Here is an 18364-nt window from a genome sequence, read left to right on the forward strand (position 1 = left end):
GTCCAGGAGTCTTAGGCCATTCAGGCCAAGAAGGTAAGGTTTTCTCAGTCCCATGGTCAAACAAAAGCCAGACTGGGCCTCATCAAAAATCTTATCGTCTTTAAGAAAGGCTGTGAGTTTAGTATAATATTTACTGCTTTCTCCAGAAACTATATAGGCAAGAGCAGATGGAACATAGGTTGCTAGTTTTCCATAACCAAAGGATTCTCCTATGGTATTTTTAATAAGGGCAAAATAACCACTTGTTTCCAAATTTTGTGAGTTGTAACCTCCACTAGGGATCTACTACAAATCTTCAAAAGTCCCTGGTAGAAGAGTCTAAGGAAATAATGGAGAAGTTCAGAACACCTGAGCATTTACCGGATGGTACAGGCAGCCTAACTGGAGGGTAATTGAACTTCAAGAAGGATTTAAAAGAAGTGTTGGGAGAAAGCAACAGCAACCTTACAACAAATGGAGGTTTGGAGGCATCAGTTTACTCCTTTTGTCACTTCTTACTTTGCCCTCGAAGTGCCCACCCTTTTCCTATCTGACTGTCTATCTTCAACTTCTGTACTATTGTATATCTTTTGCCATGATACAGACATCCTGTCTCCTGCCAGGGCCAGTTTCTGTTCCCAGTCTGGCCCTGGTGGGTTTAGAGAGCCCCCCCCCCCCCCCCCCCCCCAGGATACCGTGCGTGGGGTTCATCTGTCTGCTGCAATCCAAGCACATCTAACCCATTTGGTCTTGCGCAGAGAACCTTGCGTTACCACAAAACTGTGGAAGGGGGAAGGGTCTAAAACACATCAAGAAGTGAAGCTTGCATTGTCTTGCAGTACCTTGGAGAGCCCCCTGTGAGGTTGTACAGTAGGAATACCACCGTACCGAAAACAAAAAAGCAAAAATGGGCAAATGTGGAATAAGGGTCGGTGGGGGGTTAGCCAACCAGGGACAGTTGGCCATCAATGGAAGGGGAGTTGGCTACCAGTTGGTGCTGGGCACAGGTCCTCCGGGAAACCCCATTCAAGGCCCAGCCGAAGGCCGTACGAGGTGGGATGTGGCCTCGCACAGAAGAGTTGGGTGCAGGGACTGACGGTGTGCCAGGCTCTGTGAACAACCATGCGTAGCAGGAGTGTCCCTCCATGGTCGGGTTGCACGCATGGCCTGGCCACATGCCAGGCTATGTGTTCAACCTCCCCCCCACTAACTGTCAAAAGCTATACACAATTACGGAGTTGCCTAAAATGAATTAAATAATAACTGAAATTCACAGAAAAAAAAACAAAGATTAAAGTGATGTTATAGTTAAGCAGGTAATAATATGCTACCTTACTTTAAAACAACATCCCTATAAATTCATTAAAATAAACAAAAGTTGAAGGAACATTATTGAAACATTTTGTAATATTATTTTACTTTAAGTTTTTTAAAAATCAGAAAGTCAGTGAAAAGAATACATTTAAAGTGTCTTTGTAGTTTGGTCTTAAGACAATATAAAAACTATTGTTTAAAAAAACACTGAATTTCACAACTTATGCTTTACTAACCTAACTATAACTTGCTCCCCCGCAATGGACTGATTATGACCTCACCTATTACATCATTCATGACATGTTGAATGGCATCATTAGTGATATCATTGATGACATCGTATATTATTTCATCGGAGATGATGGTCTGCTGGGGTCAGCAGACCACCATGTCTGTGTCTGTCTTTCATAAAGTAAACTGTTTTTTTAAATGTAGGTTGCTTTCTGTAAAGTAAATGGGACTGCATTTAAAAAGAAAATATTACTTGTTTTTGGCCGTTTGAGTTGGCAGTGGTCCAGTGGACCAAGACCTACTCTTCAATATTCACAAAGGGGAAAGGGGTCCCAAAGGCAACCCAAGACTTTTGCGAATGCTTTACCATCTCCTTTGAGGTATCAGCATAATATCAATATTTGGCAACTGGCTTTCGGTTGCAAAACATTGATACATTGGATACCAATTTGGTATTTTGAAGGAACACCAACAACACGGGCCGTCTAGATACCGAATCGGCATCCCTTCAAAATCCCATTTTAGGAGTCAGAAAAACTTTTAAAATGAGATCAGTACATGAGAAAAAAACAAATTGGTGCATTTGCAACCATTAAAATGCTTAGTGCATTTGGCACTTGATTCGCTGTGAAAAATTCATCAGATCGTGGGCATGACCAGGGGAAAGAACTCCATCTTATTGGAGTTACTGAACAGTAAAAGGGGTGTCTCAATATTGGAAAACAGCCTAATATGACAAGTCATGAATAAGCCAGCTGACCTCTGATGTTATTTTCCGTTGGGATACAAATGTTTTCAATTCAAAGTAAATCGTTAAAAGATTATGGGCCTTATTATGGTGTTGGCCGGACTTTCGTCCTCCCGACACCATTGCGGATAGGAACCTGGCCAACCTTAGGTCTGTGGTTGCGACCGCAGTATTTTGATGCAACTACCCATTGTGCAGTTGCAAAGCTCTTTTTCTCCACTAAAGCTTGTGCAACGGGTGGAAACGGCCTGCAGTGCAAGCTTCCATTGAGAAATGGAGGTTTTGAAATATCCCTGCACTGTGTGGCAGGCACCATTGCGGAGGGCCAGGGGCAAGCGGACCCTGCCAGGGGACCCCCATGTCACTTTCCGACATCCTTTCCATTTCAGAAACGCCAACAATGAATGGCTGTTGGAAACCAACATCATAATCCTGACGGAAGAGCCGCTGTCATTAAGTGATTATGCGGTCTGGCTGATGGACTAAGGGGCTCCCTGAGCAGTTCGGAACCACATTGGAACCCCCCCGAAGGTTTACCTCCAACTGGCGTCATCCTAATACGGTGGTCGGACTGTAAACCTACCATGTCGGGCCAAAAGCCTCCAAGCGCTGCTCGGAGGCTTTCCACCCAACATCGTAAAGAGGCCCATTGTGTTAATGGCATAGATATCCACAAATATCCCAATGTTCCCCAGTGAGCCAGACACATACTCGAGAGGGGGGAAGGAAGAGGGAGAATGTGTCCACGTATAGTGGATTTAGGGCCAGATGTTCCATGTGCAAAATAGCGCATCATAAATTGTGAGTTTTTTGCAACTCGCAATTCGCGATGCGCTATTATGCATGTACAACAGTGTTATTGCACTGTTTTGCGATTTCCAATGGGGTCGCAAATAGAGAGGCGCATGAATATTAATGAGCCTCTCGCAATTTGCGACCCCAGTCGGAATGGCAGGCCCTCCCAGGTATGGTGGCCTGCTGGGCTCAGCAGACCACCATGTCTGGGACTGTTTTTAAATAATGCAGTTTTTTTTAAATGCAGCCTGTTTTCTTAAAGAAAAACGGGATGCATTAAAAAAAAAGTTTTTGGTTAATTTTTTAAGGGCAGGCAGTGGTCCCTGCGACCACAGCCTGCCAATAAAAAACATTTCCCACTGCGTTTGCAAAGGGAAAGGGGTCCCCTGGGGACCTCTTTCCTATTGCGGCCTCATTACCACCCTCTTGAAGAGGGTGGTAATTTGCGAGAGTTTTGTGCACGCAAATGCGGCCACAAAACCTTTGTACATGGGGTTGTGCTGGCTATTAGGGAGGGAACGCCCATCCCTAATAGCGACTTGCAATTCCAAAATAGCGACTAGCAAATAAATTGCGACTCGCTATTTTGGTGTTGTTCATATCTCTAACGTTTTTTTACATGCGCAAACGGATTCACAAACCTGTTTGCACATGCAAAATCCGTTGTACATCTGGCACAATATTTCTGCGAGATGAGAATTTGGTTACGATATTCTGAGATCATACAACTAGTTGTTATCGCTTTCTCGATGATACAGCTGATTTTGAAGATGGTGCAGGCTTGCAAGTGAGAGCCAGTGGAAATGCATCATAGTGGGGGCTAATGGTCATATTTCGTAAAGCCCTAGATAAGGCATTATGTGATGTATAGGTTGCAATTACGAATGTACAGTGTGAAGTCAGACGGTGTGGAACAGGGCAGTGCCACCACCTAAATGTGAGAGGGTGAAAACTTGAACAGCAGTTCTTAACTTGCTTTTTGGCAGGAATGGTTTCAGTTTCTTCAGTACTTAGGGATGGTATAAGGCTGTCTTGATTTCTTTGGAATGTGCCCTGCAAGTATAGGGTGGGTGTCTGGCGCTATACTAGGGGAATGGGCATTGGGTGAAAGGGATCTTTGAACCCAGGTTCTTGCCACTGAGTCAAGTTTGGATCTGGAAAATAGCAGGGATTCTGTTTGCAGTGGCATTCTGTAAGCTTCGGGTCTGAGCTGGATAATTGGCCTGGATGAGGTGCATGCATTGTCAGAGGCCTTGGATGTCCAGAGCAAAGGACACTTTCATGTGGACCTGTGTGTCCTTGACAGTTTGGTGAACTTTGGTGCTGTTACTGGTGAGCAGTTTCATGTAGTGTTTGAAGATGCTGGGGGACAGCATGGAACCGAGGAGGAATCTGCAGGTAAGAGGAAGCGTCTAGGACCTGGAGGTCCCCTTGTATTTGAATACCTGCAGCCACACCAAAATCTACTTCTACATGTAGGAATATATTATTATGTGTATTTATATCCAAGTTAAGCTACTTAATAATGAAGGAATTTGTCATTTCACAGTTCTTTGCTGTATTCATGGAGAAATGCATTTGTCTGACGTCTCACCCGTTCTTCAGCAGACTGTAGGATTCTTCGTCTGGAGTCAAGGATGGGGAGGAGTTACAGTTTTCGGTATGTATCTGGAGGTTGTCTTCATCAGACTCCACCTTAAATTCGACGTAAATCCTCCCATGAAGGTCAATCTCATAAGGAAACGCTGTGATTGGCTCATTGAAGGTACTGCTCTGGTAGAAACTCATCGAGACGTTGTGATGTCCAAGCGCCACCTTGGAGGTGACCATGGGGTGGAACTGAAGGATCAAGGTCTCGTTATCCACCATCTCACACCTCAGCGGTACCTCAATCCTGTGCACGGCGGTATTCGGGACGCTGCCATAGACTGTATTCACATACGCTGTTTTACCATCTTCAGACTTAAAGAAGAAACAAACACAAGCAGTGAGCAGAGCCATTCAAACAATTTTCAGTGAGACAATAAAATGGTACAATTTATCCATGGCTGGAACGTGGAGTATATCAGGTCCCTTTGAACTTCAAGAAATGGTGGAGCCAATCAAGAGGCTGGTTCTGGCTTTGGGTTTCAACATCAGTCACTATCAGACTGCTTTGTCTGAGGACTTGGAAGGAGTCCTGTTTGAGACTTGCCTGTAGGGAAACCAGTGGCTTTTCCAACACGTTAGTGTCTCTGAAACGTAGGATTGTACCAGGAATTTTAAAGGGGAGGTTCTGATATCTAATGGCGTGTGTTGTTGAGAAGGTATTGAGGGGAAGGTATTGAGGGGAGATCTTGCAAAGGTCACCTTTCCATAAAATGTCCCAATAAGTCAGGACCTATCTAACATTTTAAACTGTTCAGTCAGAGAGCGGCAGCCGTTAGCACCAGCTCAATGTAGACAGGTGTCCATTTTCTAATGGAACATGGCTTTTCCATTAAAGGACAGAAAAAGGACAACATTACGCCTCTTCTGACTCAAACACCACACTTATCATTCCGCTACCAAGTGCGATGCATATTTCTTTTCATCACTTAATAAAACTGTGAGCATTTGTTTTCTACTAAGGGGCCAGACCCAGTGGCATTTCAAGGGTGCTTTGAACCCTATTGCAAGCAAGGAGTTTTACCCCCTCTGATCACTTCTTTTTTTGTTGAATGCAGCCACAATTAGGGTCTAGTTGACCCATCACAATCTTGGGCCCAGGGGATGCTGCATCTGGGCTGATACCTCATGCATTATTTGAGTCCATTGTTGAATAAGATAGACCCACTCTATTGCAGCACAAACATCCTACAATGAGAGAAGTCCTGCTGGCACATCCGTCACCCCCCAGAGGGAGGGTTGTTCAGCACTTACCCGACCATTCATTGCCCTGATCCGAGATGCATTTCTCTCTTTATGAACCAGTATTGTGCTCAGGAGCACCTTGTAGGCACAAGTATCAATCAATTAATCAATCAGGCGTTTGTTAAGCGCAACTACTTAACCGTACAACACGAGAAGGTTGAAAAGGCGGTCACTGTTTTGTATTACCTAAAACCTTGGAACGGACGGTCAACATCCAACTTTCAGCTCCCCTGGACGTCACTTCTGAACGTACTCCCACCCAATCAGGCTCTTTTCTGCCCATGGCTCACAGATGGTTTTTGTGGTAGAGGTGGCAGTGCTGGGCAACACTAGGGTGGCTTTGGGTGGTGGTGGTGTCATGGCACTGTTCCTATGGGATCTTCTACAGCCTTTGGCACCTTTGCAGAAGTGACAACTCTCACGGTGCCACTGCGTGCCACATGATTTCAACTACCTTCATACGGTCACCCAGTGAGGAGCTGAAATCACACAGTGCCAGGAAAGGCAAGCTGGAAACCCCTGCTGCAGAGCAGCTTTCCAGCTCTTTTCTTGCCCATTAAGCGGTGTGAAAATGCCCCAGGACATCAGCGACAACCTCAGGACCCTTTGTTCTTTTGAGTGTGGAGGGGGCGTGGGAGGATTTGTAGAGGGCACTGTGCCTCCTAGATAATTTTAGGCACGAGGCCCGCCCCCTGCAAATCTCCTCCCCTCCTCACACAGTGACATTTTTGGCAGGTCTGCCGTTGTCCTACACATGATTTGGATGTGTCTATCAACTGCTTTAGAAACAGGTTACAAATATGTGTGGTAGGCGTTCACAGCTTTCTTGACCTCTGTATGTCCCTTAATTAGGGTCCTTCCTAAGTCTTTCTTCCAAGACTCAACAGAGAAGAGCCATCTTTACATGTCTCCACTGTCCAAAGTCCTGTTTAATAAAACACAGTGTGGGCCACGGAGGTTTTTAGGGCTTTCATAAACCTCACATTTGCTTGTGCAGAACTCATCAATCACCTTATAACTTCCAGTGGGTCACTTGTTTCTTTCATTGAGACCCAATTAATATGTTGTGCTTTTTTGTATATACTGCAGAGAGGGTGCACAGGCTCCGATCTGAGACTGCACTACAGAGTTACTGGGTCATATTGCTTATATTTGCACTGCAGAGTTTCTCTGCATTGAATCATTTGTTGGTTAGCTCTCGACTGAGACAGTACGACAATCTATTACTTAAAAATATGAAATGCTAGAAAGCAGCTTTTAGCCATCATTACTTCATTGTCAGCCTTAATTTCTTCCTTTCCATGGGTGAGCGTGTCTCTGCATGTTGGTCTTATTTTCTCACTGTGTTTATGTTTTTTTTCTGGAGCATGGATCAATCAATTTCTAGATTCAGCCTCGGATGCTTGTTTCCAGTCCATGGAGGACCGGACCTGGCAGTTCGGGCTGGACTGTTCCCACAAGGAACAGGGCCAAGACTGATTCGCGTATGGCTGGGTCCAAACTAGAATGGTATGGTGAGCAAAAAACGATGGATTTGGGCCCAGATCTCTGTCTTTGGGGTGAATGCATCACATTGTTCTGCATTCTGTCCATCAATTGTTCTTTTTGCAGTTTTCATCCAGAGCCAAAACGACAAATTTCAACACTGAGGTGTAAGATAATGAAACTTTTTCGAGAACAATTCAATACAAAAAAATGGATCACTGTCCCTCGCAGTCAGAGCTGTCTGCATTATAACACTTTTTTTCCTCACATTTTCAGCCTTGCCATCCTGCAGCTGTGCTGCTGTACAGCATGGCTAAAGGAAATTGACATAACCAATAGCTCTACCATAGGCAAGACATATTGGCTTGCCATTGCTTGTTTAAGTTCCTCCTAAATTTGGATATGCCTCACAATGTCCAATAGGAAGTCTTTGTGCCTGACTGTGAACAGTGACATATGAGGTATTCTATACCTCATAATTCTATAAATTAATCGGATGTCTATCACCATCAATATTTATATATATTTTGTTTTCAGGAATTGACAGGTGCCAATCACAGATGTAACAGCAGATATTCTAAATTAATGTACTCTTTGTTATATTACCACTCAAGCTGAAGACAATATTTAATAACAGACATACTTACAAGCACTTGGGTGCCACACTTATCGAACGGCATGGTGATGACAGCCCACTGACCCTCCGTTCGAGCTTGGCACTCTGGGCTGTTGAGGTGGACATCGTGAATCAATAGTTCGGCATCAGTGACCAAGCTGAGGGGGAGGCGGTATTCAGCGTGGTGGGAGAGGCAGGTCAGTTCAGGCTCTTCTTTAGGATGCTCAGGCTCTTCTGGTCCTGGAGGAGAAGAACACAGCACCCTGGTGAGACATCTCTTTGGTAGATGTGTTTGAGAATACTAGTGAATAGTGAAATCAGAATGCATTAAATGTATGTCCTTCTATGCCAATGGCATAAGCAGTGGGCACAGACAGGCAAGTCTTCTTCAACTGCCCTCAGAGTTAAAATGACATCTCCCTCGCCAGCACAGCTGTCGTCTTATAATCGACTATCGTGGTTGGTCCCTCTTGTTTATTTCGTAACTCCTGCACTTACCTCCTTTTACCCTCTTACCCTTTTATTTTGTCACTTCTCTCATCACCCCTTTCCACTTCTAACTGCTACAGTTATGTTTCTTCTCTAAAGTTTAATCTTCTCTTCATTTTAATTACTACCTAAGCTTGATATAGCAGTTCGTCCCCATCGTTGTCTCTTCATCTCTATAATACTGCAAAATAGATTATCAGTTGAATTTAGTGTCCCTCATCTCTGTTTTAATTACCGGTATTTTCTTGAGCTCACCTCATGTGCAAGTTTTTTGCATATTACTTTTTAAGGAATCAGTGCCTGTTCCTCTCTCTCACTTGTATAGTTTTCTTTTTATAAGGTCATCTGATCCTTTTAAGTAAAATATCAATTAAGAAACAAAACGCCCCAATGCCATCATTTTGAAGAATATCTATCAAACCAGGTATGAAGACCCGAACATTCAACCTCGACCCCCATTGAATGAAGACCTGAGCATCTAACACCAACCCAGATGGATTGAAGACCAGAACATTAACACCAACCCACATGAATGAATATCTGAACATTAACACCAACCCACATGGAATGAAGACCTGACATTTAACACCAACCCACATGGATGAATATCTGAACATTAACACCAACCCACATGGAATGAAGACCTGAACATTAACACCAACCCACATGGAATGAAGACCTGAACATTAACACCAACCCACATGGAATGAAGACCTGAACATTAACACCAACCCACATGGAATGAAGACCTGAACATTTAACATCAACTCACAAGGACTGAAGACCTGACATTTAACATCAACGCACATGGAATGAAGACCTGGACATTTATCCTCAACACACATGGACTGAAGACCTGAGGATTTAACATCAACCCACATGGAATGAAGATCTGAACATTTAACACCAACCCACATGGACTGAAGACCTGGACATTTATCCTCAACACACATGGACTGAAGACCTGAGGATTTAACATCAACCCACATGGAATGAAGATCTGAACATTTAACACCAACCCACATGGAATGAAGACCTGAACACTTAACATCAACACACATGGAATAAAGACCTTAACATTGAACACCAACCCACATGTAATGAAGACTTGAACATTTAACAACAACCCACCTGGAATGAAGACCTCTACATTTAACATCAACCCACATGGACTGAAGACCTGGACACTTAACATCAACACACATGGAATAAAGACCTGAACATTTAACACCAACCCACTTGGAATAAAGACCTGAAATGTAACATCAACTCACATGGAATGAAGACCTGAACATTTAACACCAACCCACATGGACTGAAGACCTGGACATTTAACACCAACCCACCTGGAATGAGGACCTGAGGATTTAACATCAACACACATGGACTGAAGACCTGAGGATTTAATATCAACCCACATGGACTGAAGACCTGTACATTTAACACCAACCCACATAGAATGAAGATCTGAACATTTAACACCAACCCACATGGAATGAAGACCTGAACATTTAACATCAACGCACATGGAATGAAGACCTGAACATTTAACATCAACCCACATGGAATGAAGACCTGAACATTTAACATCAACGCACATAGAATAAAGACCTGAACATTTAACATCAACGCACATGGACTGAAGACCTGGACATTTAACATCAACACACATGGAATGAAGACCTGAACATTTAACACCAAAACACATGGACTGAAGACCTGGACATTTAACATCAACACACATGGAATGAGGACCTGAGGATTTAACATCAACACACATGGACTGAAGACCTGAGGATTTAACATCAACTCACGTGGAATGAAGACCTGAACATTTAACATCAGCCCATATGGAGTGAAGACCTGGACATTTAACACCAACCCACATTGAATGAAGATCTGAACATTTAACACAAACACACGAAGAATGAAGATCTGAAAATTTAACACCAACCCACATTAAATGAAGACCTAAACACTTAACATCAACACACATGGAATGAAGACCTGAACACTTATCATCAACACACATGGAATGAAGACCTGAACATTTAACATCAACCCGCATGGAATGAAGACCTGAACACTTAACATCAACACACTTGGAATGAAGAACTGAACATTTAACATCAACGCACATCGGATGAAGACCTCAACATTTAACATCAAAACACATGGAATGAAGACCTGAACATTTAACATCAACCCGCATGGAAGGAAGACCTGAACACTTAACATCAAAACACTTGGAATGAAGACCTGAACATTTAACATCAACGCACATCGGATGAAGACCTGAACATTTAACATCAAAACACATGGAAAAAAGACCTGAACATTTAACACTAACCCACGTTGAATAAAGACCTGAGCATTTAACATTAACACACATGGAATGAATTACTGAACATTTAACATCAACACACATGGAATGAAGAAATGACCATTTAACAACAACCCACATGGAATGAAGACTTGAACATTTAACATCAACCCACATGGAATGAAGACCTGAACATTTAACCCCAACCCACATTGAATGAAGACCTGAACATTTAACATCAACGCACATGGAATGAAGACCTGAACACTTAACAACAACAGACATGGAATGAAGACCTGAACATTTAACATCAACCCACCTGGAATGAAGACCTGAACATTTAACCCCAACCCACATTGAATTAAGACCTGAACATTTAACATCAACGCACATGGAATGAAGACCTGAACATTTTACATCAACACACATGGATTGAAGACCTGGAAAGTTAACACCAACCCACATGAAATGAAGACCCAAAAATGGTACCCTCAATCCACCTGGACCCGTTTCAAGCCAACAAAGTGTCCTTCTCCACCACCCTGTTATCTCTCTCAGACTAGGTTGCCACACCGAGTCCTTGCAAGCAGCCCCATCTCTCACTCATCCTTGAAGTTATCATCAAATCAGACCTCTAGCCGCTCTTCTCAAGTTCTCTTATGCTCGCTCTCTGGCCTCATTTCTAGATCCCTTTTGAATTCTGATGGCGCTGGTAAAAGTAATTGGGAGATTGTGGGGGACACTCCAGATCTTTTACTTTTATCCAGGACTTTATATTACATGCTGCTGCATAGCTCTGCATGTTGTACCACAGGACTGGGGGAACTCGAGGGAGAGTGGAGGGGGTAATATTGATTCTACAATGGGTGTTGAGGTGGACTCAAGTACTCCAAATGATTAGCAAGGTAAGCAACAAAAACCCTAACAAAAGTAAATTTGACACCGGAATGGCACTCATCCCCTCGGATTTACTGCCATACTCCATGGTATAGGGATGGAAAGAGGTGATGAAGGCTCTGCCTCCAGCAACCAAGATAAAAGTAGCTGAAACTGTGCAGTTGTGAAGAGGGAATAGAGGAGGCCTCTTCGCCACTGCCCCTGTAGACCACTTGAGTGTGAGGTAGAGGGCTATCAGCAGAGGTAGAAGAGAAATGTGCTGCACAAACTTTCAGGAATTGGCCTGTAAGTTCATTTTGGGAGTGCTTACCCGCCGAGGCACACTGTGGGAAGTGGGCAAAACTATTAATAAGTAGAGGCAGGGAAGTGTCACATGCACTTTATTTGGTCAAAAGATGTCAGACATTCAGATCGCTTATGAGAAAGGAGGAAAGGATAGGTCAATGTCAAGGATACTGGTGGGTTCTCCAACTGTTGGAGAATCTTTGAGAGCAGAGGGGACTCCAGTAAGCCAGGGATTAAAAGCTGTTTTTGGCAACATTGTCAACAATAAGGTCAGGCTGACCACGTGATTCTCTTGCTCTCTCCAAAGTCAGTACATTAGATCCAGAGATTCTTCAATTGCTGGTGGAACTCCTAAATTCCTCCTTAATGGAGGGCCAGGTCCCACAGGCATGGAAACATCCCTTAGTTCAGCCTTTCTAGAAGAAATCAAATATAGACCCCGACAACTGGGGCAACTTTAGAGCAGTTTTAATGCTTCCTATTATGGCGAAAGAGCAGAGATGGATCCATCGATTGTCTACAGACAAACAGGGTCTCAACGAGGATATTCCGTGGCATTCACTTTAGGATATCCAGGTCCTTTTCCTATCCCTCGTATAACCGGTTGCCCTATACACGGGCCACATTATCAACAGTGATCCACCCTAATCATTCTAACATCAGTCCCTGTTGCCAACACTACACACTATGCAACGCGACACCACATACTATGTAACGTGTCCCAAATGCCACTCATTCTCCTTAGGCAGTATACTCACCAAAATACAGCATACCGCTACGTTTTCTTAACCATAGTGGTCAGTGTATGCCCGGAACATATTCTGTGCCCATTACAATATGGCCGCTGCACTTCATATATAAGAGCGAGTGACTTTTGAACAAACTGCTCCGCACGCACAACAGTGGTGACTAGCCATTGGTAATATGGGGTGATTCTCAAACAACCCTTCCACCCCTCTAAATGAAACAAATAGTTGTACTGACATTTAGAATGAGGGTTATTCAGCGTTTAGCGTGCCAGCACACCACTGTAAGATGGCCGCTACAGAAAGCGCCCCAACCACGTGACTTGACAGAGGAGGCGGAGACGAGCCGTCACACGCCGACCTGTCAACACGGTTTAAATTTCCCCGGCCGCCGAGCTCCCACATCTACTCGAGCTCGGCGGAGAAGGGTAGGTCTGACTGCGCGGACACGGGAGAATGGAGGTGAGTCTAATTGACAGGGATTTAACTAAGGGAGACCGCGTGGAGGTCCTTGACCTCACAGCCCAACTCTGCTTGGAGACATTCTTAACATTAGCTTTAGCAACTATCCAACTACAGGCGCTATGTTATATTCCATCTCCAGCTAAAACCCTGGGCTCTTCCCTGATGTTTAGTCCCACCGACCCCTCATGTGGCATGTAATCCTTAAGCATTAGGTAAGTGGGACACGTGAGACTTCTCATTCTATGTTTTCCCCTTTGGGACACAGTGTGTGATTGTTGTGCATGTAGTTACAAACGGTGCCTTATAAAATACACCTGCTCGAACTCCACACTAAATGAGCAGTTCAGTCCTCTCAAACTGCTGCATTTTTAAATCTTTCTTTAAAACTGTTTTAAAACCTTGATTTTAGCCAGCACTCTACCACAAACCTCCTCACGGACTCTACAGTTGTGTGTGCTCCTCACTGCGCACTTTGCACACACGATTTGCAAGGCATGCTTTGGCGGTTGTACATTACTCCTTAACACCATTAGCATGCTACACTGTATAAACACCCTGGCATTAACTTGAACTGTTGACATGCAGATTAGCATTTAACGGTTTTCCTTCTTTTTTTCTCTATGTCTAGGCATAGGAGTACCCACAGAGGTAATGAATGACACACATGACACTAGCATGTTTTCCCTTGCACATTAATAAGGTCCTGATGAATTGCGGGTGACTAGACCCACAGCGTGAAACATGTCGACCAACATCACCTTTAGTCTCATCTAGGGTCACCCGACCTAACCTGCTGACACCTAGTGAGCTAACCCCACTTTTTTAACTGCAGCCAGGGGACCCCCAGAATAAACTGAATTCCGGTACCCCTTGCTACATTTTAATATCCCTCACACCACTACACCTAGCCCAGCCCACACACCCCCACCTCACCATAAGGCAGTTGGAAAAAGATCTCCGCCAAAGAGCCCCTCTTTGAGGTGAGCCCGTCGGGGATTGTACCGCCTCCCCGACGAGGAGCAACCGCCGATGATGAAGCATGACATCCTTCGGGGTGTGTGAGGCAATTACATCCAACAAAATGGATGCCCCAGGATGTTACTCTAACATCTGTGGTCATGCCAGCTAACACTTCCCTCACTTTCCATAGGAACAGTGCAGCAACCTCCCTTTGTTTCCCAAGTAGAAGACACGGACACAAGCTGTAACTGGACCTTCCACCTTCCTGTGTGGAAAACCGTGTCCGTTGATCCATTGATCAAACAACTTTTACTCCCTCCCTTTTTGATATAGATTTGAGCACGGTTTCGACCGTGGGAGAACTCTCTTGGCGGGTAAACTTGTTGATATCCCCCATTTAACCGACTCTATCCAAATTGGATTGAGTCACACTGGGTCCATAACCAACTCTTGGCCTTGGAACCGTCCCACCCTTTTTGGAATTCTCCTACCCCCTTTCTTCTAAAACTTTTCCACCCCTTGTGGAGAACTCCATCCCACCGAGACCGGCCCCCCTTGACTTCACCACTATGGAGGGTCAAGGACTGAGTTTTGGCGAGGAGGAGGCTGCAGCAATAATGAGGACACCATCCCTCTTTGGCATTGAGAGTGAACCAGCAACAGGGAGCAACACCACTGAGTGGCAATCCCTGTCGGACTTAAAACGGGAATGGATAAGGATAACGATCCATGGGACTATGATGGCCCAGTACTTCAAGGCCAAAATAGCACCGAATGGATTGATCGTCAAGAACTTCCCCAGAATATTCTGGGAGGATGGCCAATTCAAAGTGGAGTGGTCACAGGTCTCATGGAAGTGTACCCATGATCTTTTGATTCTCATCGTAAACACAGCGAAAAGACTAGCAGATGCTCTTCTGGTGAAAATCCAAGCAGCCGAGGCCGCCCTGAAAAGCGCGGTACAAAATCCAGGCTTTAAAACTAAACTGGCCGAGATTAATAAAGAAATGGCTGAACACAAAGAATATCTCTTGAACCAGAAGATAGCTAAGCTGCAAAAGGACATTAAAAAATTCTCTAAGGAGAAAGTCTATCCATACTTAAGGGACGACTATGTCCCCGCAGGCACCAACTACAACTCAGATTCAAGCACGAATTCCTCTAGAAGGGGTTCCAACAGTGGCTCCGACAGCAGTGGGGATAATACTCCCGCTCAGATGCCCCCGAGGGCAAAAAGAGGAAGAGGACGTGGACGAAGCACTTTCAACGGTTACCCCAATCAGGGACAACCAGCTGGTACCCCGTTTTGGCAGTACCCCCAATTTCCCCATTTTCAGCCCCCGTATGGTCCACAATACCCTCCATTCTATCCCCCAACAAACCCTACACACCCACCTTTTTTAGGCAGAGGTTGGGGCAGAGGGCGCGGGCGAAAAAGAGGGAACGCACCAGAAAAGAGAGTACAATGGGAGGATACACGCCCCCAAGGGATGGACACGAGGAGTACGAGCCGGTCAGGACCACAGTAAGCCTTGTGGTTAATCTATCTGACCGTCTCCTCACACATGATGAGGAAGAGGTCCTACAAAAAGGTCTGGGGTTCGTCCCCACACACAAGATTGATCCATTCGAACAAACTAGGGAACTGAAGTCCTTTTTCAGGAAAATAAGATTGAAAACCTTCTTTGAAGGGAGGCCGTGTGAACCCATTGTTGACTCTGGATTACATAATCCTTCAACCTTCACACCACACAACGGTTCGGTGCCAAATGAAGTACTCACTTTTGAACAAGCTGTGCTCAAAGACATCTCAAAACTGAACTTGAAAACACCGCACTGTAACATCTCTAGGAATGAGATGGCCACATTGAAATCTTTGGCGGATGACCCGCTCGTAACCATCAAACAGGCAGACAAAGGGGGTGCCACAGTGCTTATGAATACTAAAGACTACGAGTTGGAATGTATCAGACAACTGAGTGACAACAGGTACTACACACCCATTACCAGTGACCCTACCACGCGCTTACAAACCACGATTACAAGCTTGGTCACTAGCGCAGAGTGCGAACAGTGGATCACTAGGAAGGAGGCTGACTTTCTGGTTAAAAAAGACCCAAGGGTACCATATTTTTATATCTTACCCAAGATACATAAAGCCACGAGACCAGTACCAGGGAGACCCATCGTGTCAGGGATTGACTCAGTCTTGGAGCCCCTTTCGCAATTTTGCGATCACTTTCTCCAACCCCTTGTCAAAAGCATTCCATCTTACGTCCAGGACACCACAGACGTACTACGCATTCTGGACAACATCCAGAACACAGGAGAGATTGATCTCCTGATCACCCTAGATGTGGAGGCCCTCTACACAAACATTCCACAGAGGGCCACTCTAGAGGTGATTGAGGAAAGACTAAGCCAGGAAACTTGGAACTCTAACACTCCACAGACCTTTATTATGGAGTGTGCCACCCTAGCTCTGACTGAAAATTACTTCGAATACAGAGGCAAATACTACCACCAGACCCAGGGGACATCCATGGGCAGCACCTTTGCCCCTTCGGTGGCCTGTCTGTACATGGCCAAGTTTGAAGGGCTGCATATACACCACGAGACCAATCCTTTCATGGACAGCATCAAGATGTGGAAGTGCTTCATTGATGACATTCTGATCTTGTGGAAAGGCCCACCCTTGTCACATGAAGCCTTCCTGGTTTGGGTCAACTCTCTAAACCCTCATTTACATTTCACGATGGCCTCCTCACCCAAGGAGATTGCCTTCTTGGATCTAACTATAAGACTAGAAGACGGGTCCATCAGCACCACCATGTACCGCAAACCCACTGACCGCAATAGTCTTTTACACTTTAAGAGTCACCATCCGAGGGCCTTGCGTACCCACCTGCCCTTCGGACAATTCTTAAGAATAAGACGCAACTGTAGTAAGGTATCTGACTACAGAAAGGAGTCCGAAATCCTCTCAAGGAATCTACTTGACAGGGGCTACCCCAGAAGCGATGTCCCAAAAGCCAGGAAACGCGCTAGGAATAATAACAGAGAAGCGCTTCTAGAGAGACAAGAAAAAATCCCGGTTGAGAATCAACCAATCACATGTGTAACAACATACACTCCTCTGTCCACTAAGATTAGGGGCACGATCAGACGCCATTGGGGGATCCTCAATACCGGCGATTTATCCCTAGAAGAACCTAGGTTCGCCTTCAAGAGATCCCAAAACCTGAAGGACATCCTTATCAGTACGAGGCCTAAGTGCACCAGGAAAGATACCCAACAAACTTTATGGCACCTACCCCCAGTAACAGGCCATTATCCTTGCGGAATGTGTGGTGTCTGTAGGTACACCATGACACTTAAGACTATCCAGCTCTCTGAGACCTTCAAATGGGAGATCAGACACCACACTAATTGTAATACATCACATTGTATATATATGCTCAAGTGCCCTTGTGACCTACTTTACATCGGGATGACTACCCGTCCAGTCAAAACGAGAATTATTGAACACCGTAGCAACTTTCGTTGCAAAAAGACCCACACCAAGATGTGCAAACATTTTGTTGAACAAAACCATGATGAGGACTCCATGAGATGGGTGGTCCTTGAAGTCAGCCCTAACTGCCCGAGCAATGCCCTGTTCCGGAAAGAGCAGAGATGGATCCATCGATTGTCTACAGACAAACAGGGTCTCAACGAGGATATTCCGTGGCATTCACTTTAGGATATCCAGGTCCTTTTCCTATCCCTCGTATAACCGGTTGCCCTATACACGGGCCACATTATCAACAGTGATCCACCCTAATCATTCTAACATCAGTCCCTGTTGCCAACACTACACACTATGCAACGCGACACCACATACTATGTAACGTGTCCCAAATGCCATTCATTCTCCTTAGGTAGTATACTCACCAAAATACAGCATACCGCTACGTTTTCTTAACCATAGTGGTCAGTGTATGCCCCGAACATATTCTGTGCCTATTACAATATGGCCGCTGCACTTCATATATAAGAGCGAGTGACTTTTGAACAAACTGCTCCGCACGCACAACAGTGGTGACTAGCCATTGGTAATATGGGGTGATTCTCAAACAACCCTTCCACCCCTCTAAATG

General features: G+C 44.8%; 1 protein-coding gene across 1 annotated transcript in view; it reads right to left on the reverse strand.

Moving 5' to 3' along the window:
- Positions 1–18364, reverse strand: part of LOC147693116 (uncharacterized) — a 133217-nt gene that overhangs the window by 10326 nt on the left and 104527 nt on the right. Inside the window, exons 4-5 of the mRNA XM_086939365.1 lie at positions 8092–8300; positions 4662–5029 (exon numbers count right to left, since the gene is read on the reverse strand). Of these exons, the coding sequence (XP_086795491.1) occupies positions 4662–5029; positions 8092–8300 (577 nt within the window). The remainder of the gene's footprint in view (positions 1–4661; positions 5030–8091; positions 8301–18364) is intronic.

This window comes from Lissotriton vulgaris, chromosome 9 (assembly GCF_964263255.1).
Source record: "Lissotriton vulgaris chromosome 9, aLisVul1.2, whole genome shotgun sequence".
NCBI classification, from domain to species: Eukaryota; Metazoa; Chordata; class Amphibia; order Caudata; family Salamandridae; genus Lissotriton; species Lissotriton vulgaris.